The sequence below is a fragment of the Ochotona princeps genome, chromosome 2, assembly GCF_030435755.1.
Source record: "Ochotona princeps isolate mOchPri1 chromosome 2, mOchPri1.hap1, whole genome shotgun sequence".
NCBI lineage: Eukaryota > Metazoa > Chordata > Mammalia > Lagomorpha > Ochotonidae > Ochotona > Ochotona princeps.
Window position 1 is genome coordinate 40,448,786 of NC_080833.1, and position 23,663 is coordinate 40,472,448.

Below are 23,663 nucleotides of genomic sequence, written 5' to 3' on the forward strand. Positions count from 1 at the left end.
GGACCTTAGGGGACACCCTAGCTAGGTTAAGGTTCCCACCAAAGAGCATGGGGCTAGAATTTTGTTGCATTCTGATCAGAATATGGTTGTAGTGTCCCTTGGCACAAGTGTGGACTGGGACTGGACACACCAAGCCAGGCCAGACTCCAACACCTTCTGGTGCTCTGGAGGACCAGGGTAGATGTGGGACGGACTAGGCTAAGTCTCAACCCCTATTGAGCCATGTGTGACCTGTATGTGGGTATGGACGAGCCATGGCTGGGCTGAAACATCCAACAGCAAGAACCAGAATGGGTTGAAGACCAGTCAGGAAAAGCCACTGTTCCTGCTAGGACAGGAGGTGAACTGAGTACGGCTGGCTCATGGACCCCCTGGTATGCACAAAATCTGGCACTGGGAGGGTTCTAATGAAGGAGCCTGGGCAACCCCTCTGACAGGACACAGTCCCTGCAGGTAAGCACAAGAAGCATGATAGGAAACAGCCCAGAACAGGCCACGGAAAATTTCCCACTGGCACACATTTGGCATGGGTTGGGGGCAGACCAGGCTGAATCAGTTCACGTTACCCACTGGCAAATCCCAGCACCAGAACAGAGTGTGGGTTTAGCCAGGTTCAGTTGAGACAAAAAACCAGTGCACAATACAGAATGCTAAGGTGAGGTTGCCTGTACCGGATGTGACCACAGCACCCAATCAGCACACATGAGAACCAGGAAGAGAGGGGCGGAGCTGGCAGGGGGAATATGGTGGTCTTCCCCTGCTGGACAGCTACTCCCACTGCAGAGCGTGAGCTGGGATGGGGACAGTCCAGACTAAGTAGGGCTACAACACCTGTGCACCTCATGTGGACTAGATCAGGAAAAAGCCAGGGTGGGCTGATTATTCCTACTGGTGCAAACAAAAATTAGAGTGGGTGAGGGTTGTTTGGGCTTAGCCGCAGCATCAGCTAAGAGAAGCTGGCACTGGGGGCTAATTCTGTCAAGTTACACTGCAGAACCACCTGGAGAGTGCATAATCCGGGAGTGGGAGTGGGATTGGCCTAGAAGGGAAATAGTGGGCTCCTCCCTCTTGGGTTACCACTCCCACTGGAGAGCATGAAAGCCAGGACAGGGGCTGGGGTGTCTAGACAGAGAGGCACCCAACAACATCTGTGTGGGCTGGATAGCGGAGTTGGTTAGATGGAACTAAGTTTTGCTATCGGGAGGAAACCAGACTAGAAGAGAAGCATCCAGAATACAAACCAGCACCTGTATGGAGTGCCAGCTTCAGAGGCAGTGGCTTTACCCACTATGCTACAGTGCCAGTCCCTACTCGGCCTTTCAAATAAGAAATTCAATCTATGGTGACAGAGGTCAGAATAATAGTGGAAAGATAAATGAGAATGAGCTTAATTTTGATCTAAGTAGCAGGTACATAAGTGGGTACAGATGTTAAAGAACAGTTCAGTTGAGACTAGCATTGTGGTACAGTGGATTAAGCTGCTCCTCACTACATATGCATCCCATACAAGTGCTCATTCAAGTCTTGATACTCCATTTTCAATCCAGCTCTCTGCCAGCACATCTGGGAAAGCAGGGAAGACAGCCCAAGCATCCAGGCCGCTGCCACTCCTGGGGAGGGATCCAGAAGGAATCCCTGGCTCCTGGCTTCAGCTTGGCCCATCCCCAGCCAGTATTGGGGAATGAACCAGCAGATGGGAAACATCTCTCTCTCTCCCTCGCTCTCTCCCTCTCTCTCCCCTACCCACCCCTCTATAACTCTACCTTTCAGATAAATAACCAAATATTTCTAAAAGAATTAAGTTACATGCTGCATTTATATAAGTTACTCCTTTTTTACTTGTCTAACTTATTTTAATATTTATCATAAAGGTGAGGTGTTACAGACCTCATGTGCGCCTCCAGTTAATATGGAGATGGTGGGAGCTGGGGCCAAAGGTGAGTGAGGTCAATGCTTCCATTTTCCCTCCTGTATGGCAGGAACATATGGATGCACTGCTCCTTGCTATCAGACTGAATCAGTGCCAGGATATGGAGACAGTCATTCGACCAACATCAGGTACTTTTGATAAGAACTTCAAAACCTATCAGTATCAGCGTTGATTTCAAAGTTGCTTTTCTTTTCTTTTTAAGTTCTTATCTATTATTCTACTTATCTATCTACATATCTATCCATATATATATCTTAGGGCAGAGTTACAGTGAGAGAGAGAGATCAATCTTCCATCTCCTGGTTCACTTTCCAGATGGCTGCCAACACCCAGAGCTGGGCCAGGCCAAGGTCATGAGCTGGGGGCTTTCTCGAGGTCTCCCACATCAGCTCAGGGGCCTAAGCACTTGGGCCATTTTCTGCTTCTTTCCCACATGCATTAGAAGGGAACTGGATCAGAAATGGAACAGCCTGAGCCCCTCCCCCGGCAAAAAAAAAGAAAAAAAAAAAACCGCATCCATTGGGAATGCTGGTGTCACAAGTGATAGCTTAACCCAGTATGCCACAAAGCTGCCCCAAGTGGAGGAACTTGGGAAACTCCCCTGGTGGGTCATAGCTCCAACTGGTGAACACATGGTCCAGATCTGGGGGTCGGAAAAGATGGACAAAGTAGCTCCAATGGCTGGCTAATGCGTCAGTTGGTAATGCGTCACAAGTGATAGCTTAACCCAGTATGCCACAAAGCTGCCCCAAGGTCGCTTCTTTTTGAACAGAGGCAAAGCAACATTTTAAAAGTAGCCAATCGTTTACCTCTTAATTTCTTCATCACTCATCAGTATGTGAGTATACACAATAATGTGCGTGAGTATGGCAAAAAAAAATTTATTTCAAAATAATTATAATAAACCGAGTAACTTTTTTGAAAAACAACTAAGTCCATGGAAAAAATTTATGATCCCCACCTGAAAAAAAAAAAACACATTATCCATGAATTTTGACTTTTCTATACCAGAACTTATTTTTTAGTTCTGATTCTCCTTTTAAAAAATAGCTACTCAATTAACCAAAAATGACTTTGAGAGTAGGCTAAAATGACAGAATGGGACACTCCAGTAATTGTCCTCCTTCAGAAACTTCACGTAAAGTCTAACTGCCCAAGCATGAAAACTCTCCCAAGAGCTAAGGAACCTAGGCACCTGATTACAGTACTGGTTATAGCCTATTAATACGAAAACATGCATTGAAAAGGCTAGGAAGCCCAGTTTTGTTTCACTTCATTTTGTTTTGTTAAGATTTATTCATTTTTACTTGAAAGGGAGAATCTGCCATCTGCTGTTTCCCTCCCCAAATGACTGCAACAACTAGAGCCTGGCTGGTCTAAAACTGAAATCTACATGTCTCGCACATGGTACAAGGGCCCAAGCACTTGGGCCACCTTCTGCTGCTTTCCAAGCTGTATCAGCAGCAAGCTGAGTTGTAAGTAAAACATTTGAGCTGGATTAGAAGTGGAGCAGCTTGGACTAGAACTGGCATCCTTATGGAGTGCTGATGTTGCAGGCAAAGACTTAGTGCACCACATGACTATGCCCCACAAAAACCCAGTTTCATATTATCCATGTCACCCTTCCCTAGCATGAAGCAACCTCCATTTGGAGACAGAAAGACAAGTATAGGAGTTGAACACCAATAACAGGTTTACCACAGTAAAATTCAGCACATACCCACTGACAAGAGTTTCTTGATGTCCCCTATTCCCATTCAGGCCAAAACAGAAACCTGTACGCCTGGCACAGTGGACTTGAGTTCCAGCTCCCATCACTGACAACTGTAGAGTCCCTGGACTCCAAATAACCCACAGCAGCAGGCTGGCCTCAGCAAACAGGTTTAAGCATACACCACAACTGTATTAATTAGCCTTAGGTGTCTTGGAATGAATGCAACCCCTGGCACTTCAAAGGCTACAGCACTCACAGGCTTACGGAACACCCCAGTATGAGCTGCCTAGAATCTCTGAACAGCTTACTGAAGGGCATTCCCAGACAAAGCTACAGTGCAAAGACTATATATGCTAAGACTCTACTTCTCCAACACATAGACATCAAGGCATGATCACAAGGATCAAGAAACATGATGCCAATACATGACAAAATAAGGTGCCAGTGACTGATCCTAAAGAATAAAGATTAAATATAAACTGCCTGACAAGGAGTGCAAAATAGCTGTTTTTAAGGAAATGAAATCGGGATGTAAAAGTGATATCTAATGCAGCATCAGTCACAAGAGCCAAGATATAAAATCAACCTAATTGCCCATCAACAGATGAATGGATAAAGAAACTGAAGTATACATAGAAAATAGAATACCATTTGAATAAAAAAGAAAGAAAACATATCATTTACAACAACATGGATAAACTTGGAGGACATTATGTTAAATGAAGCAGGTCACGTACAGAAAGAAATGCCGTGCGTTCTCACATGTATGCGAATCTACAAAAGTCAGGGTAACTGGGTATGGGAGAGCAGTTCAGAGAAAGTGATGAAAGTACCCATAATTACAGTTAGATATGAGGAATAAGCTCAACAGATCAACTGTTCAGCACGAAAGCATAGCTAATGACAATACATATTGTGGTCTTGAAAGATGAAACAAAGGAATCAACTGTCGTCACCACAAAAGCGATAAATATGTGAGATAAAAGATTCGTTAAGTAGCTAAAATTAAAGATTCACAGTATATGTGTCTGTGAATGATCACATTATGCTAAATGCAATAAATACAATAAACATATAACTTTCTCTCTCAACGCTTTTTAGTTTTTAGGAGCAGGCATTTGGCCTAGCAATTCAGACAGCCACCTTGCATATCAGAATGTGAAAGTCCAATACTGCTCTCCAACTCCTGAGTCCAGTTTCCTGCCAGTGCAAACCCTGGGAGGCAGCAGTGATGGCTCAAGGAACTGGTCTCCTGCTATGCCCTGAGATCTGAATTGAGTTCAGTCCCAGCTACTGTGGGCAACTGTTGAGTGAATCACCAGACAGGAGTTTTATCTCTGTCTGCATCTCCATCTCTCTGTCTCTCACAGAAGCTATTAACTTTTTCTTAAGATCTTCAGAAGAAATGGAAATAACTAGAATCAAAAGCCAGATACCAAGAAATTTTTAATGAAAGTATTAAGGTAGAGATGCCTGCATTCCATGTCAGAGTGTCTGGGCTTGAGTCCAAACTCCACTTCAAATCCAACTTTCTCCAAAAGTGCACCTGGGAGGTTGTAAATGATGGCTAGAGTATTTGGATACCTGTCAATAACATGTGAGACATGGAATGAGCTTCAGATGGATGGCCTTAGCCTGGTCAAGTTGCTTTGGGCATTTGGGGAGTGAACCACTCACTTCATTCATTACCCCTCCACACACACACTTCAAAAATTTAAACAGAAGAAGCTCTGTTCTTGTGGCCTGGGAAAGCAGGAGAGGATGACCCAAAGCCTTGGGACCCTGAACCCTTGTGGGAGACCAGGAAGAAGTTCCTGGCTCCTGACTTCAGATTTGCTCAACTCCAGCCATTGAGGTCACTTAGGGAGTGGACCAGCAGAAGAACGATCTTTCTATCTCTCCTTCTCTCTATAAATCTGCATTTCTAATAATGATAATAATAACACAAGTTTTTTAAAAAAGGAAAAAAATTTTAAGTTTTTCCCAGAAAATAAGATCTAACTATATGCCACCTGTAAGAAAAACACTTCAATGAGTGAGAGGGGTCACAGAGAACCTAGGAAAAAACACTGCCATCCCACGAAGACCTACCACAATGCACCAGAAATCTCCCACACTTCACATCCTTCTCAGAAGCAACAGATGTCTTCGCTTTCTACTGTTCCCACTCTGGTTGGGCTATCACTATACAAACTGATATTCAAGGAATGACAAAATGCCACTGTGCAGATTTTCTTGGAAAACAAGAACCTGAACTGCACAGGATTGGCAGTAGGAGCCTAGCTATAGGTTGGCTCCTTCTAGCAGTAGTAATCTAGACCATTCTTGTTTCCAAAGTGGCATTAAATGTAAGTTCACCATATGGCAATCAAATATGATAGTAGCAGAAGAAAATTAGCAAAACACACTTAGAAGTATTTGTGCTTGGAGGTGAAGTGGTGCAACAGTTTAATTATCTGCCCTGTGACACCAGCATCCCATAGGGGCACTGGTTCGTGTCCCAGCTGCTTCACTTACGATCCAACTCTCTGCTTATGGCCTGGGAAAGCAGTAGAGGACAGCCCAAGACTTTGGAACCCTGTGCCCACATGGGAGACCTGGAAGAAGCTCCTGGCTCATGGCTTTGGATCAGCTCAACTTTGGAACTGCTGCTATTTGGGGAATACGGAACCCACAGATACAGAGGACTGACTACTTTGTATTGGCCATGTCTTCAAAATGCATAAACAGGCAACATCATTTCCTGCTAGGTTATTAAATCACTATATTTCTGTTAGATCTTAAAGCCTCTAAACTTTTACCTATCACAGACCTTTGGAAAAGAGCTGTTTAGTTCATGTAATAATAAGGTACTTCAAAAAGCTCATAGAAAATTTAATATTATTTTGATGCAAAAAACTGAAATTCATTAATAGCTTTTTCATAATACACATTCCATGAAATTGTGAAAGACCCCTCACAATCCTAGAACTAGACTGTATTTAAAAAGGAAAGTAATACAATACATAGCACAAAATCTAATGTGAAAAATTAATTTGCAGTTGAGGAAAAATCTCGGTTTTCAATTGACTAATGTAAACGAGTATACTGAGAATTTCATGTTTGTATGAATTTAAATGTTCCTTTGAAACACAGAAAACAATTTTTCCATTCCTGTTTAATTATTTTAAATAGCAGTAGCCTCTTACTGCCCTAAGTTTTCTCCTGAGAAGCAAAATTGGCCAAAACTCTCAAATATGTTAGGTTATACAATGAGTTTTCCTTAAGGTAGAACAGCCCAACCAAAAAAATTAGGGGAAGAAAAGATGCGCATTGGATGCTTAGAATTAGATTACAAACCAAAGATTTGGGAAAAGTATTTCTTTCAAAAACCCCAACAAGTGAATACCATTTAAATTTTACTCCTGAGATACCAAAACCTGTCCCTAACTATTCCTTGGGAATCTAGATTATCCCTTCTACTTCCTCAAATCTTTTTTTTTTAAAGATTTATTTTTTTTTTATTACAAAGTCAGATATACTGAGAGGAGGAGAGATAGAGAGGAAGTGGAGCTGCCGGGATTAGAACCAGCGGCCATATGGGATCAAGGCAAGGACCTTAGCCACTAGGCCACGCCGCTGAGCCCTTCCTCAAATCTTTTATGTTTAGCATATAAGGAAGGGTAGAGAAGGAACAAGCCAAAAAATAAACTTGCTAATAAATTCAAATAAGCATTTATTAAACAACTACCACGTACCAGGGATAAAATCAGTAAGAAATGTAATTCTTCCAAAACCTGAAAGCAAAGCATAAACATAGTAAAGCACCACTATGTGACTATAGTAAATGCTCTTTCACTTGGCAATGTGAAATTAGCTGTGTGCTAGCAAGAAAAAAAAAAATAGCTAAGGAAAGTATGTTGCACAGAAAAATTCTGGTAAATAGGGTCCATTTCCATGGCATGGCACATTAATCCTCCACCTGAGACACTGGCATTCCCATATGGACGCTGGTTCAGGTCCCAGTTGCTCCACTTCTGATCCAGCTTCCTGCTGGTAGCCTAGGAAGGCACTGGAGGATGGCCTGGGTCCTTGGATTCCTGTATCCATGTGGGAGACCTGGAGGAAGTACCAGGCACCTGGCTTTGGACTGGCCCAACACTGGTTATCTCAGCCATTTAGGGAGTAAGCCAGCAGACAGATATTTCTGTTTCTCCTTCTCTCTGTAATTTCTTCTTTCAAACAAATAAATGAATATTTGATATATATTAAAATCTGATTGTTTCTTACTGAAATTTTAAAGTTATGAAAATTCCTTACAGGCTGAATGACCTGGGTTCAAAAATAACTTTAGCCCAGTAACAGCTATTTTTGGGCCTCCATTTCTCACCTTGAAAATACAGTTAATGCCTATCTATCTGCCTTTTGGAACTGCTATAAAAATTATATAAAGTAAAGCAGGCAAACCATTTGACATAATTCCCAGCACCAAAGTAAGAGAACACAGTAAGAGGTGTGATATCTTTTAGGAAAAAAAGTCAAGAAACTAAAACATTCTCTAATGGGTTTACAGTCCCTTCGGGGAAAAGAAACAAAGAAAGTTACAGAATGTGAGGAGAAAGAGATATGATGAGATAGCCCTTCAAAGCAACTTGTCTTCTGTCATAGAAGGCAACTGTGCAGATAAGGCCAGTGTCTGATGGCCACTGATGACGGGCAGTGCTTAATCTTGGCCGCCTTCTGATGAAGACAGATTCATCATGTCACTGGTTAGACTATTCATTCATAAAACTGCAGGTGTTCATAACCCTGAATAAAGTATAAAAACATGACACATCTGAGGACCTCTACAGCCATTTCCTGAGCAGGGTAGTAAAAGAAACTATTACGTGGAATTTCAGAATAATTGTTAAGATGTGTTTCTTCAAAAGCGATCGTTTGCGATGGAAATATCATAGAGCAACTCAACAATCTTAACACATGCCAGAGTATGTGCATTATTTTCCTAGGTTTTAAGCCTTCAGTGTGCATAAATTTACTGTAAGCAACTCCTGATACGAAATAATCAACAAAGACCAGAAACTCAAAGACTACACAGAAATATGTATGCTTATCTGGTTCATTTTTGTCTCAGGTTTTCAGATACAGTTAAGAATAAATGCAACTGGGCCTGGCGGCGTGGCCTAGCAGCTAAAGTCCTCGCCTTGAAAGCCCCGGGATCCCATATGGGCACCGGTTCTAATCCCAGCAGCTCCACTTCCCATCCAGCTTCCTGCTTGTGGCCTGGGAAAGCAGTTGAGGACGGCCCAATGCATTGGGACACTGCACCCGCGTGGGAGACCCGGAAGAGGTTCCAGGTTCCTGGCTTCGGATCGGCGCGTTTCGGCCCGTTGCAGCTCACTTGGGGAGTGAATCATTGGACAGAAGATCTTCCTCTCTGTCTCTCCTCCTCTGTGTATATCTGGCTGTAATAAAATGAATAAATCTAAAAAAAAAAAAAAGAATAAATGCAACTAACTCTCACTAAAGTCCTTCAGTGTAACAACATCAGCAGCGGCACATACAGTAAGCTAGCACAGAATTTAAATGCAAAGTTCAAAAATAATTTCCAAAGAGCACAGAGTAGCTAGGAAGTGGTACAGTTAGATCAATGTTTACTTTCATTTTACTTCACTCAGCATCAAATTATCAAAAACAAACAAACCTTTCCCTGGATCTGCTGGAAAATACAAGAAATGTCAGTTCACTGAAAGAGTGCCAGGGGCCAGCATGATAGCTCAGGTAGCTAATCCTCTACCTTTAAGCACTGGCATCCCTTATGGGCACCAGGTCATGTCCTGCGTGCTCCACTTTCCATCTATCTCCCTGTTTATACACTGGGAAAGCAGCTGGGAGTATGGCCCAGGTCCTTGGGAACCTGGACCAATGTGGGTGACCAGGAAGAAGAACCTGGCTTCTGATGGGTCTAGTTCTGGCTGTCATCACCATGTGAGGAATGAACCAGTGGATGGAAGAGCTTTCTCACTCTGTCTCTCATTCTCTCTGTTAATCTGTCTTTTCAAAAATAAATAAACAAATAAATAAGAAAAAGTTCCATACACACAGAACAAACCTTCAGTGAAACAAGCAGCAGCACACTGTCTTCTGTCATTACTTAAGTCATAAAGTTTTAAAAAGGACTACACAAAATGTTATGTGTACAATGTTCAAACTTTTGGAAAAAAAGGATTTATTTGTTAAAAGACAGACTAACAGAGACAAGGAGAGAGACAGAGAAAAAAGAGAGAGAGGTCTTCCATCCTCTGGTTCACCCCCTAAATGGACACATCGACCCCACTGCTCTCCCAGACATTAGTTAGGACCTGCATCGGGAAGTGGAGCAGCCAGATCTCAATCAGTTTCATACAGGATGCTGATACTGCAGACAGGGGCTTAACTACCAGTCCCAATGTTTCAAATTCATAAAATTATATCAAAATTTCTTCTCATACTATTATTCACAATTGGATTCTTTTGATAGAAACTCTGACAGGCAAAATAAATTTTTCACAAATATTTCATGTAGCGCAGGATCATTTAATAATCTAATCTCAACCTTTTAATCCACATGAGGAAGTTCAAGCAATTCAGAGAAATGTAAACAGGGCAAGGCCATTCTCAATAACTTAATGACAAGAGATTTACAAACTCAGGGTTCTTAAGATTAATTCAAGCTATTAACCACTATGATAAGTTGTCTAATATTTTATTATGTAAAATTACAAAAACCATGCTGATTTTCACTCTTTCTTGACCTAAATTCTATACTAAACTTAAAAAGCTAGCAGTGAGTCACTTTTGGGATCTAGATTACAACTTGTAATCATTATGAAGGATGATGTCATGTAGGAAGGCTGTCATCTAGGGGCTGGCCACCCACCAATCTGCAACACCAGCATCTCATATGGGTGCCAGTAAACCCTGGCCATCCATTTCCCATTTAGTTCCCTGCAAGTACACCTGGGAAAGCATCAGATGGCTCAAATATATGAACCCCTTGCATCCAAGCAGGCGATATGGATGAAGCTCCTGGTTCTTGGCTGCTTTGGCCCAGCCTAACCCTCATAGTCCTAACCCATTAGAGAGTAAACCAGAGGATGGAAGATTTCTGTCTCCCTTTTCTATAACTCTGCCTTTCAAATATATAAGCAAAAGTTTACAAAAATAAACAAAGCGGACATCTGATAAATATTTTAATTCATTGCCAATAATTCTTCTTTATGTACTTAGCTTTTGCGGTTTAAATGGAAAGTACTCATCTTTAAGGAAGGAATCTGAATTCCAATGGTACTTAACTTCTCTTAATTAAAAGTGCAGAACAATATAAAAATATGACTACAGTCTGAATTAGCTGGAAGTATGGGAAAGCTCCAGGGTTCATGTAAAGTAAAACATCAGACCAAGATGCTTTCCAAAAGGATTAAAGTTCAAGTCATTTTTGTTCTCAGAACTTTAGAATACATAACTGCAGTCACCCCTACATAAGAATCTGAAACATAAAGTGAGAGAGCACTCCTTTGTACTCAGTAACATAGACTACAAAAGTAATATGCAGGGTCAAGGAAAGAGATTAAAGACAAGAATTCTTAGGCTTAGCCTATATTTTCATAAAGAATACTTGTTACTTATACAGAAAAATCTATAAAATATCTGAAGTCATTATTCCTCAGAAAGTTGTTTTGATTCCTGGTTATAACATACATAAATGGAAAAGAGATCCTGTATCTTACTGATCTTCAGTACACTTTTCAAATTAGTGCTAAGGTTTGAATGTGTCCTACAGATTTCATAGGTTAGAAACAATCCCTCAAATCCTATACTAACGGTATTCAAGAGGCAGAATCTCAGAGAGGTAACTGGGTCATGGGAGTTTCCTCTAACCATTCATAAACTAACAGATTCATGAGTTACCCAGAGAATGGCTTTGTTATAAAATGACCTCTGGGCCCGGTGGCATGGCCTAGCGGCTAAAGTCCTCACCTTGAACGCCCCGGGATCCCATATGGGCACTGGTTCTAATCCCGGCAGCTCCACTTCCCATCCAGCTCCCTGCCTGTGGCCTGGGAAAGCAGTTGAGGACAACCCAATGCTTTGGGACCCTGCACCCGCATGGGAGACCCGGAAGAAGTTCCTGGTTCCCGGCTTTGGATTGGCGCGCACCTGCTGTTGCGGCTCACTTGGGGAGTGAATCATGGGACGGAAGATCTTCCTCTCTGTCTCTCCTCTCTGTATATCTGACTTTGTAATAAAATAATAATAATAATAATAATAAAGAATTGAAAAAAAAATAAAGTGACCTCTCTCTGGTATGCTAGCACTGTCTCACCTATAATGTTACAATATAGGAGCAAGCAATCACCAGATGCCAGCAACTGCTCTTGGGTTTCCTGGCCTGTGGCAATTTGTTAAAACATAAAATGCACTCAGACAGGGCCCAGCGCGGTAGTCTAGTGTCTAAAGTCCTCACCTTGCATGCACCACTGGGATCCCATACGGGCACCAGTTCATATCACAGCTGCTCCACTTTCCTTCCAACTACCTGCTTGCAGCCTGGGAAAAGCAGCAGAGGATAGCCTAAAGTCTTGGGATCCTGCACCCACGTGAAAAACCGGAAGAAGCTCCTGCTCCTGGCTCCTGGCTTTGGATTGGTTTCGCTCCAGCCATTGCAGAAACTTGGAGAGTTTTTCATCAGATGTCTTTTTCCCTGTCTCTCCTCTCTGTAAATCTGATCTTTCAATAAAAAATATCCAACAAAAATATCTTGCAAAATCGAGATGTACCATAAGTAACCAACAATCACTTAACAAGTTCTTTGGCTATCAGATTTTTTTTTTACTTTATTTATTTTTATGTGAAAGTTGGATATACAGAGAGAAAGAGAGAGGAGAGAAAGAGAGGAAGGTCTTCCATCCGATGACTCACTCCCCAAGTGGTGGGAACAGCCGGAGTTGAGCCGATCCGAAGCCAGGAGCCCAGAGTCTCTTCCGGGTCTCCTACACAAAGGCAGGCTCCCAAGGCTTTGGCCTGTCCTCGACTGCTTTCCCAGGCTACAAACAGGGAGCTGGATGGGAAGTGGGACTGTCAGGATTAGAACTGGCGTCCACATGAGATCCCGGTGTGTTCAAGGCGAGGACTTTAGCCACTTGGCTACAGCGCAGGGCCCTATTAGATTTTTCAAGTTCATCACAATTTCAAATTATAGTACCTAAATTGTATTTGTCCACATTTTTCTAGCAAAATATGCATAAACACACTGGAACAGAGACCCACAGAATAACCAGAGGAAATTTAAAATATGGACATATCCAAGGCTGAACTAACTTCTGATGTTAGCTGATGCATTTCATGAAGCACAGCTGTAACCTAGAAACACAAAATATAATACAGAGGATATTATAGAAAAAGTTCCATAGGAACTCTGAACTGATCATGTATTACTCAAACTACTTCAAGTTAGAAATACTATGAAAACAAGACAGATGAGAAACTTTACAGAAAACACGGTTATGAAGCACAGAAAATCACTACTAGATCACTACAAAAATGGGTTTTCTATAGAGAAATACCAATTAGGAAGTATACTTTAAAATAAAGCCAAGTATACAGTTGTTTAAAATAACCAAGTGTTTTTGCCTGGGCCCAACCCACTGTGATATCACAATTCTGCATAAATATTATTCCAATGTTTTCAACTCATGTAGTAATATGAGTTTCCCAGGCCACAAGCAGGGAGCTGGATGGGAAGTGGAGCTGCCAGGATTAGAAACGATGCCCACATTAGCGCACTCAAGGTGAGGTGAGGACATCAGCCACTAGGCTATCACACAAGGCCCAAAAATGTGAATTTGAAGTCAGATCACACAAACATTTCTAAATTTCAGTAAGTATCAAAGACAAAAAAGGTAAAGGAAAACTTCTGTTCCCAAATATTTTAGATAAGAGAAACTCAACAAATTTTAATGAAATCAGCAATGTTAAAGTGTGCATACTTTGTAGAAATTTAATTTACTATAATAAAATATCCTGAAAATACATTTGCTAGTAAGTACCAATACGTCAGAAGAATTTATGTATTTTGAACTAGAAACTTAATTATGAATTCAATTAATACAATGTCTACAGGAAAAATAATAAGTTCAAATGAAACATTATGAACTATAATGTTCATAACAGTAAATACCACAAAATTCTTAAATGTCCAATAGCATAGAACTGCTTGGTAAAATTATCATAATATAACCACAACAGGAAAAAACTAGCAAACACACACACACAAAAAGAATGGTGAACAATCCCATTGTGTTAGACAAAAAGGTTCATGACATGCCAAATCAAAACTACAGATTAAAAAACTATAAGTGTGGGGCCAGCTCAGTGGCATACAGGCTAATCCTCCACCTGCAGTACCAGCATTCCATATGGATTCCAGTTAAAATCCCAGCTGCTGTACTTCTGATCCAGCTCCCTACTTATAGCCTGGGAAAGCAAAAGAGGACAGTCCAGAATTTCGGGCCTCTGCACATAGGTAGAAGACCCAGCAAGCAGCTCCTGGTGCTTGGCTTCAGAATGGCTCAGCTCAGGTCGTTGAGGCCATTTGGGGAATGAAACAGTAGATAGAAGACCTTTCTCTCTTGGTTTCTCCTTTCTCTATAAAATGTGAAAGATCCAGAACTGGATTAATTCTGGACTAGTACTAGTAGAGAAATTGTGGACACTCCTCTATCGAGCTGCAGCTCCCACTGGTGGACATGACAGCCAGGGCTGAGGAAAGGCCAGGCTGGACAAGGAGGCAACACCCATCGGCATATGTGTGGACTGGGTCATGGGGTGGGGTAGGCAGAGCTAAGCACAACACCCATGAGTGTATACGAGTACCCGATTGGAACAAAGAACACACAAGACAAGTCTATCAAAATGTCACAATGGAAGATGAACCCTGATATCTGGAAAAGTAATAACTGGGAAAATAAATACTTAACTAACGATGAACTTCACATTCTAGATGTGAAATTCAGATTTGTTCATTTAGAGTATGCAGAACCATTTACAAGGAATATTAAAGGCATTAAAAAATTCATAAATTTTGATTTGTTGGCGGAGAAAAGCACTTACCAATAAGTCCCAATTATTTTGTTCAAGCAATGTAATAGCTTCATCAATGTTTTCAATGCCAGTACATGCCTAGAAGCAAACAAAAAAGCATTTAAATATAATTTTAGAAATGAGGATAATTATACTTAAAATTATAAAAGGCACAGTATGTAATTTAAGATCAAATAGTTTCATAGACAGCAGACTCAAAGCGGCACTAAACAACAATAAAACTACTATACCAATGCATGAGTGGGGAATCGGGTGCGATCCTGACAACCTCTTAACAGGAGCTCATGTGCGTGGAGCAGGGGGGCACTCCAGAGTGGAGCAGGTGGTAAGGAGGAAGCTTGGATCCCAACCATGAAGATTCCCAGACCTTCACCACAAACTATTAATACGAGCAACAAGGACTATATCCCAACTGCCAAGGAGGCCACAGGGAATTGGATGCCCTCGGAGGCCGAGTACTCTGAGGTCACCCACCCCCAACCGGAGCTTCCACAGGGGATGATGGAAGAAGTCCAAACACTACTGCGCAGAAACCAACGTCATCGGAAAGACAACCAGAAGCCCTGAGCGGTCCGCAGAAACAGAAGAATAATAAATGTCCTTCGGGACCAGGGAGGAGAGCTTTCTCTGGTCCGAGCCTGGCTCCACCTTTGGACCCCTGCCCTCCCTCGCAATGACCATCGGGATCGCTCCGAAAACCCCTCATAGCAAACAAACAATCATACAAACTAAAAAAAAACTAAAACAAATAGACAAGCAACAGAAAGTAGAGCTTGAAATCTGACAGGAAAGAGCTGGCGTGGATTGGCTCATGCCTCGCTGGGTGGGACACAAAGATTAGTTACTCCTCACCATGGTGTTGAGGATTTTCCTGCACACCCCCCCCCCCCAAAAAAAAAACTGTTCTGCACCTTAAATGTTGACAAATATCTTGTTAGAGTTACAAGCCAGTCTAGATTATCCTAAAATCTGCCAAGATCAGCAAAATTATACTTCAACACAACAAATGGCTAAATACTAAAATGAAATAGACACGAGACAGCTGAATGGTACCTTATAGCCATTTTAAGGTATATAGCAGCCAGTCCTGTATATAAACTAAAATTGAAATGTCAATGAGCTAATCATAGGTTGTGGTTAGGACTTGTTTTTGTTTTTTTTTTTTTTTAACATACTGGTTACTCAAAACCATGTCAATTCCATAATATTACAAATTGCTGTTAATGTTATATTGGGACTCTTAATTGACTGGGATGATATTCTACCAGCTCTAACTTCAGACCAGAAATGGTCTCCCCAAGAAACTGTTCAACCCATCTGACAATAAGTAGCTGGACTCTATGCTTGGTATATGTTTGCAAGGAAAGAATCTTGACTGAGATTGAACTGTAATGCTGCATCAAGATTCAATCAAGAATCTTGATTGAATTTGAACTGTAATACTACCCAGGAGGGAGGGGAGGGGGAGGGGTGGGGGGGTTCCCAGAGCCTATGAAACTGTCATATAATGCAAAATAATTAATAAAAAAATATATATTTTTAAAAAAGATCAAATAGTTAAGATAGTTAAGACATGAAAAGTCTAATACTTCTGGGGCGACCACCGTAGTATAGCAAGTAAAACCTTGTCTATAGCACTGCATCCTATATGGGCGCTGCTGCCAAGTCCTGGCTGCTCCACTTCCCATCCAGCTCCCTGTTTCTGGCCTGGGCAAGCCACAAAGGACAGGCCAGGTCTGTGGGCCCCTGCATCCACATGGAGACTCAGAAGAAGCTCCTTGCTCCTAAACTCAGCCAGCCCAGCTCTCACCATTGATGCCATTTGAGCCAGTAGATGGACGATGTCTCTTTCTGTCTCCCTCCCTCTTCCCCTCTGTAACTCTTTTAAATAAAAGGTAAGAAGCAAACTTAAAAAAAAAAAAAAAAAACTAGATATACATGGCTAATGGCTAATAAATCTTTGAAATGCAGTTCTAGTGAGTTAAGATGTATTATAAATATAAAATATACACTGGGTTGGATCTAAAACAAGATTTAAATATGAACTATCTCAATTTTTCTTCTGAATACACATTAAAATAATTTTGACATGTTGGCTTAAATAAATAAGAAAAACAAGAAATAGTCTGCTTTACATGCATTTTCTAAATATTTTACTCTTAAACATTTTCCCATTTGCTTTTTAAATTTTTATTCTACTTTTATAAAGAATTTAAAACACCTAAAAAATGCAGGGAAAAACAGATATTATGACAAGTTGGGAAAAACTGCATACTCTATATATACCTTAGAAATGTAGCAATTATTAATACAGTAAAGCTCCTAAGGAATGCTCTGAATAAAAATTTCTTCTCATGGGCCCGGCGGCATGGCCTAGCGGCTAAAGTCCTCGCCTTGGAAGCCCCGGGATCCCATATGGGCGCCGGTTCTAATCCCGGCAGCTCCACTTCCCATCCAGCTCCCTGCTTGTGGCCTGGGAAAGCAGTCGAGGAAGGCCCAATGCATTGGGACACTGCACCCGCGTGGGAGACCCGGAAGAGGTTCCTGGTTCCCGGCATCGGATCGGCGCGCATCGGTCCGTTGCGGCTCACTTGGGGAGTGAATCATCGGACGGAAGATCTTCCTCTCTGTCTCTCCTCCTCTCTGTATATCTGGCTGTAATAAAAAATGAATAAATCTTTAAAAGAAAAATTTCTTCTTTTTCAATGTGAAATTTTCTAATATAATGAAGAATAAAGGATTTGTCTCAATAAAATATGCTACACATCACAACCTTGGGAAGCACGTAAATTCTTTTTCATATTTGTTGCTGTCCTGCAGCAAACAACTTGGTACACACATGGGCTCTGACTGATGGTCGAAAGCCAAAGTTTATTAGGGGCATCAGACTTTGTACACCGAGGGTCATATAGGATAAGGGAGAAGGTATTGACCTTATCACAACTGAAACATCAGCTGTTCCTATACTTTGGTTGGAACTCTTTTGTATATTCCACCAAGTGTTCTCATTCACATGCTGTCCACTGAGCTGTACTCATACAAATGATATCCATTTAGCTATACAAATGGTACCCATTCAGTTGCTTTCATACAAATATTATCCTAGCAATTGTAATCCTGTGCTCGCTAACCTTCTAGGGTCACAATGTCCTTCTACACATATTGTCTTCTGTGAGATTAAGGGGTTTTTGTGGCGTCTCTGTAATTCTTTTTATTAAACATTTAAGATGGGTGGATTGACAGTTGGACATACAGACAGCTGACCAGATGGCTAGAAGAAAGAGGAGGAGGAAAAAAAGAGAGAAATGGAAGAAAGAAAAAAATTTTTCAGTGTGACAGAAGAGTACAACTTCGGAGTCAGATCACAATCTGGATTTAGAAACTATGAAATCCAGAACAAATTACTTCCCCTAAGCATTAACTACAGAGTGAGCAGCACTCATAGGCACATGTGTGAGCAGGGACTAGGGATGAGCCACGCTGGGACAGTGCACATCACATAGTGGCACGAGGGAGAACCAGGACAGGGTGCAGAAGAGGCCTGGTAGCACAACACCACCCACCAGTTCACATGATGGCTGAGGCTGGGCTAGGCTGGGTTAGGCTGCTGTACCCATCGGTGAGAGCTGGCACTGGGGGCAGGTCGGGCTAAGCCAGAGGTAGCAGCTGTTGACAAATACTGAGACTAGAGGTGGACCATCTCAGACTGTAAGTAATGTCAGGCTGGACCACAGTACTCCCTGGCAGGCACAAGATCCAGGGCTGTAAACATGCCTGGCAGGGGAACAGTGAACACTTCCCTGCTAGGTCATACCTCCCTTGGGTGAGTATGAGAACAAGGGTTGGTGGCAGGCCTAGCTAAATAACTTGGTGGCACATGTTGGCATACATTTGGGCTGAATCTGGGGGTGGGCTGGGCTGAGCTAAGCCACAGCACCCATGGATGTGCACGAGAGCTGGGTTAGGCTACAGCAGAACCTGGCATGCTCAAAATCATGACCAGGAATAGGCCTGGTGGGGGAGGGGGCAAGCTGCGAGGGGCAAGCTGCTACCAAGGCTGCAGCACTCACTGCTATGTGTGAGAACCAGGTCTGTGGCAGGCTGGCTGGGCTGGGCCACAGCATCCATCAGTTCACATGAGAGATGGGACTATGGAGGAACTAACCAGGCAACTGCATCCACTGGTATATGCGTTGGCTGGAGCAGGTGACAGAGTGCACCTGACCCTGCACTGGCTGGCACACATAAGAAGTCAAGTCTGTGGTCACCCCTGGTGAGGTTTCTTGGAGGACCCTCCATTTAGACTGCTCTACTCAGGGAAAAACACAGGATGTGTTGTCCCATCTTAGAGTGCATGTAATGGACTGGGTGGGCCTCCTCAGCTGCTGATCCTTATGCAGTGAACGGCATGCCCAGATGCACATGAAAGATATAACAGTCATCAGCTCACCTAGGCTAACAGAGGATGTGGAGTGCCTTGTCAGAGGTTGGAAAGCAGAACAGATTGGACAATTCTCCTGGCCAAGCTTTGTAGCATGTTCCTGGGTGGATGGATGCACTAAGGTGGACTTAGTCAACCAAAAAAGCCTTAGAAAGATTTTTCTCAACCCTGGAGCAACAAAGTCAACAACTTCACAGAACTGTCAAAACTACTCAAGTTAATACCCTCGGAACACTCTTCCCCACATCGGGATCTTTAAGGTGTCCCCAAAGGAACATCCCCATCCCTTGGAGCTGATGTAGTTTGATAGCAAGGAGTAGTCCCTTCCCTCTTCTCCACTGCAGACAGAGGGAAAAAAAAAAAAAAAAAAAAAAACTGAAGCATGTGTCTCACCTACCTTCCTCTGCACCTGACCCTCATACCCTAACTGGAGGCCCACATGATTGTACATCCATCTCAACTATATAAACAACATTAAAAAGAAAATTTTAAAGTAAAAATTCAAAGTAAGATTTCTACTGAATATATATCACTTTCACACCATCCTGAAGTCAAAAAATGTTAAGTCAAACGATCCTAAATTGGGGATGGTCTGTGTGTAATATATATACATATATATGTGTTTATATATATATATTTAATGTAGAACTATACAACCATATATATTATGCAGATAGGCATTCAAGTCTGCATTTGGATTGCAGAAAGGATTTATATCACTTCCCCTATATATTGTTTCAGTTTAAAGATTTGATTTCTACATTAAAAGATGTAGAACATATGGACACACTCACGGTATGCTGTATATTTCTCTACTTTCATTTCTCATTATTAACATCTATGTGAGAATAATCTAAATCTATATTCTTCTAATTTAGCTATTCACTTCACGATATGGGGAGGTTTCTACTTGAAATTAGAATTGCACCTACAGGGTTAAGATGTACTGTTCTCAAAAAAACATAACTGAAGTAATCGAAAGAAAGAGAAAATACCAGGGTTCCTGAAGGGGATGAGGTGCAAGTGAACAGACAACCTAAAATTAATTATTTTAATTGTAAGGTATCTTATCACAGATCAATTAGCTTTTCCAACATGCGGTTATGCTCATTAAAATCAACTTCTGGGCCAGGCGGCATGGCCTAGTGGCTAAAACCCTCGCCTTGAACTTGCCAGGATTCCATATGGGCACCGGTTCTGGTCCTGGCAGCTCCAATTCCCATCCAGCTCCCTGCTTGTGGCCTGGGAAGGCAGTCGAGGACGGCCCAAGGCTTTGGGACCCTGCACCCGTGTGGGAGACCTGGAAGAGGTTCCTGGTTCCCAGCTTTGGATCGGCGCAGCACCGACCATTGTGGTCACTTGGGGAGTGAATCACCGGACGGAAGATCTTCCTCTCTGTCTTTCCTCCTCTCTGTATATCTGACTTTGTAATAAAATAAATAAATCTTTTCACAAAAAAAATAAAATAAACTTCTATTCTGTTAACAATTATATGGTTTCAAAATGCTAAAAGATTTTTTACATAGTTTTTTAATCATCACTACAAACTGAAAACTATAGCATTTCTACATAACTTTGAATGAGGCCGGCACTGTAGTTCAACAGGCTATCTTCCACTTTCAAGCACCGGTATCCCACAAGGGCACTAGTTTGTGTCCCAGCTGATCCACTTTAATCCAGTTCTCTGTTTATGGCCTGAGAGAGAGGCAGAGGATGGTCCAAGTCCTTGGGACCCTGCACCCACATGGGAGACTCGGAAGAAGCTCCTAGCTCCAGGCTTCTGGCTTTGGACAGGCTCAGCTTCTAGCCCAAGCCTTGGGACTCTAAACCCTTGGGTGAAACCCAGAAGAAACTCCTGGCTTCAAGATCAGCTCAGCTTTGGCTGTTGAGGACATCTGCAGAGTGAACCAGCGGATGGAAGACATCTCTCTCTCTCTCTCTTTCTCTCTCTCTCTAAAATACACATACACACACACACACACACACACCTTTCCAATAAAAATAAATCTTAAAAAAGATACCTGGGTAAATGGAGACTCTAGGGTGGACTATGTCAACCAGTGGATTCTGGAGAGATTTCATCATGATTGGAGTGGCACAATCGGCAGTAATTCAGAACTGATGAACTATCAAAACCTCTTCAGCATGACCCTCAGAGAATGTCCCACATTGACAACCCTGGGATGGAATCAGGTGACTGTCCCCCATCCCAGGATGTGGAGGCAGTTGGGAGGCTGGGTGCGGCTTCTCCCCTTATCTCTCCCCTTTCCCTAGTTATAGGAAGAAAAAAAAAAGAGATTGTGGAAATAATGGTCTCACCTACATTCCTATAGCCCTTGACCCTTTGTACCCTAATAAACTACGTAAAAATCATCAAAAAAGATAAAGAATAAATTTTTAAAAACCCAGAGGGGCCAGTATTGTAGCACAGCCGTTTAAGCGGTCCCTTGCAACACTGGCATCCCATATGAGCCACAGTTCAAACCCCAGCTGCCCCATTCCCAGCCAGCACCCTGCTCATGCGCCCAGGAAAAACAGTTCAAGATGAACCAAGTATTGGGGGACCTGCCTCCCACATGGGAGAATAACTTCTCCATCTCACTCTACAACTCCACCTATCAGAGGTGTTATAGTAGTCAAATTCATTGAGACAAGAGGTCTCCAAAGAGGAAGAAATGAGGGAACTAACCTTTAATCATATAGCTTCACTTTGAAAACAAAGTTCTAGAGATGGATGGTAGTAATTGTTGCCCAACGACATGAATATGATTAACATCACAGAACTGCAAACTTAAAATTCAGTAAAATGACAAGTTTTGCTAGGTACAGTCTAAAGAATCCTGTTATCAGTACTTAGTAATGCTTACGGGTGTTATCTATCTCATCAAAATTAAGTTTTGATTATTCGTTTTTTTTAAGCTTTTTATTTTATCTTTATTGGAAAGTCAGAAATACAGAGAGGAGGAGAGTCAGAGAGGAAGATCTTCCATCCAATGATTCACTCCCCAAGTGACCGCAACAGCCGGTGCTGCACCGATCCGGAGCCAGGAGCCAGGAACTTCCTCTTCCAGGTCTCCCACGTGGGTGCAGGGTCCCAAAGGCTTTGGGCCGTCCTCTACTGCCTTCCCAGGCCACAAGCAGGGAGCTGGATGGGAAGTGGAGCTGCCAGGATAAGAACTAGCGCCCATATGGGATCCTGGTGAGTTCAGGGAGAGGACTTTAGCCGCTAGGCCATGCCGCCGGGCCCCATTATTTATTTTAAAACTTCCCATCTGCTGATGCCCACAACAGCCAGGGCTTGGCCAGATCAAAATTAGAAGCTAGGAATTCAACTTGAGTTTCCCACACAGATAGCAGAGACCCTATCACCTACTGCCTCCCAGTATGCAAATTAGCAGGAGCAGAGACAGGCTTAGCACCCAGGCACAAGTGTTATGAGATTTACACTTTAGGACATGCCAAGGTTAAGCCTTCACATACATGCCAGGATTTAAGGTAAAACAAAAAAATAGGCCACAGATGGAAAGAAACAGTCACAACACATATATCTGATTAGCTTCAAAATTAGTAGGTTGGGGGACGGTGTTTCACACAGCAGTTAAGACACCCACAGTGCTTGGGTCCCATTCCAGACGCCAGCTGGCATAGCAAACACTGAGAGTGAGCGTATGATGAATCAAGCACTTGGGATCCTACCACCCACATCAGAAACCCAGGCTGAATTCTACGTTCTTGATTTTGCCATAGCAAAAAGCACCTGTGGATGACACTCTGAGGCAGGAGTGAACCAGAGGATGAAAGGGATATTGTAGGCATAAACCAGAGGATGAAAGAGATCTTTGTCTCTCTTTATCTCTCTGCAATTGTAACAGAATTAAAAAAATTTCAGTCTGCAGATGCAGACATTGCGGAGCAGGACATTGGATTGCCTCTTGGGTGGGATACTCAGATCCCACTTCAGATCACCATTTTGCATCCTGACGCCTCTGTTTCCAATCCAACTTCCTGCTAATGCATCTTGGGAAGAGGCAGAAGATGGCTTAAACACTGGCCACCCACACTGGTCACCCATATGGATTTCAGGCTCCTGGCATTTGTGTGATCCAGCCCTAGCTGCCGCAGGCATTTAGGGAATGATTAGCAAACCGCTTTTGTTGTAAGTTTCACTATCAAGTCACTGGGAATATATTCAAAATTGACAGTACTCCTGGAAAATTGAAGTGAAAATTACAGAGCATGTGGCATGTCACAGTAAGCCACCATTTGCAACACCCGCATCCAACTTTCCATCCCGCTCCTTACTGGTATTCCTTAGAAGGCAGCACTAGATGGCACAAGGACTTGGGTCTCAAACACACACGGGAGATCTTGAAACTCTCAGTTCCTGCCTTTAACCTCACCCAATCACTGCAGCCGTTTGCGGAACAAACAACAGATGGAAGACCTCTTTTTCGCTG

General features: G+C 42.4%; 1 protein-coding gene across 1 annotated transcript in view; it reads right to left on the reverse strand.

The window, feature by feature from the left end:
- The window catches only part of FAF1 (Fas associated factor 1), a 387,381-nt gene that overhangs the window by 334,972 nt on the left and 28,746 nt on the right, over window positions 1-23,663 (reverse strand). The window contains exon 2 of the mRNA XM_004588662.3: window positions 14,775-14,843. Coding sequence (XP_004588719.2) covers window positions 14,775-14,843 — 69 coding nt within the window. The remainder of the gene's footprint in view (window positions 1-14,774; window positions 14,844-23,663) is intronic.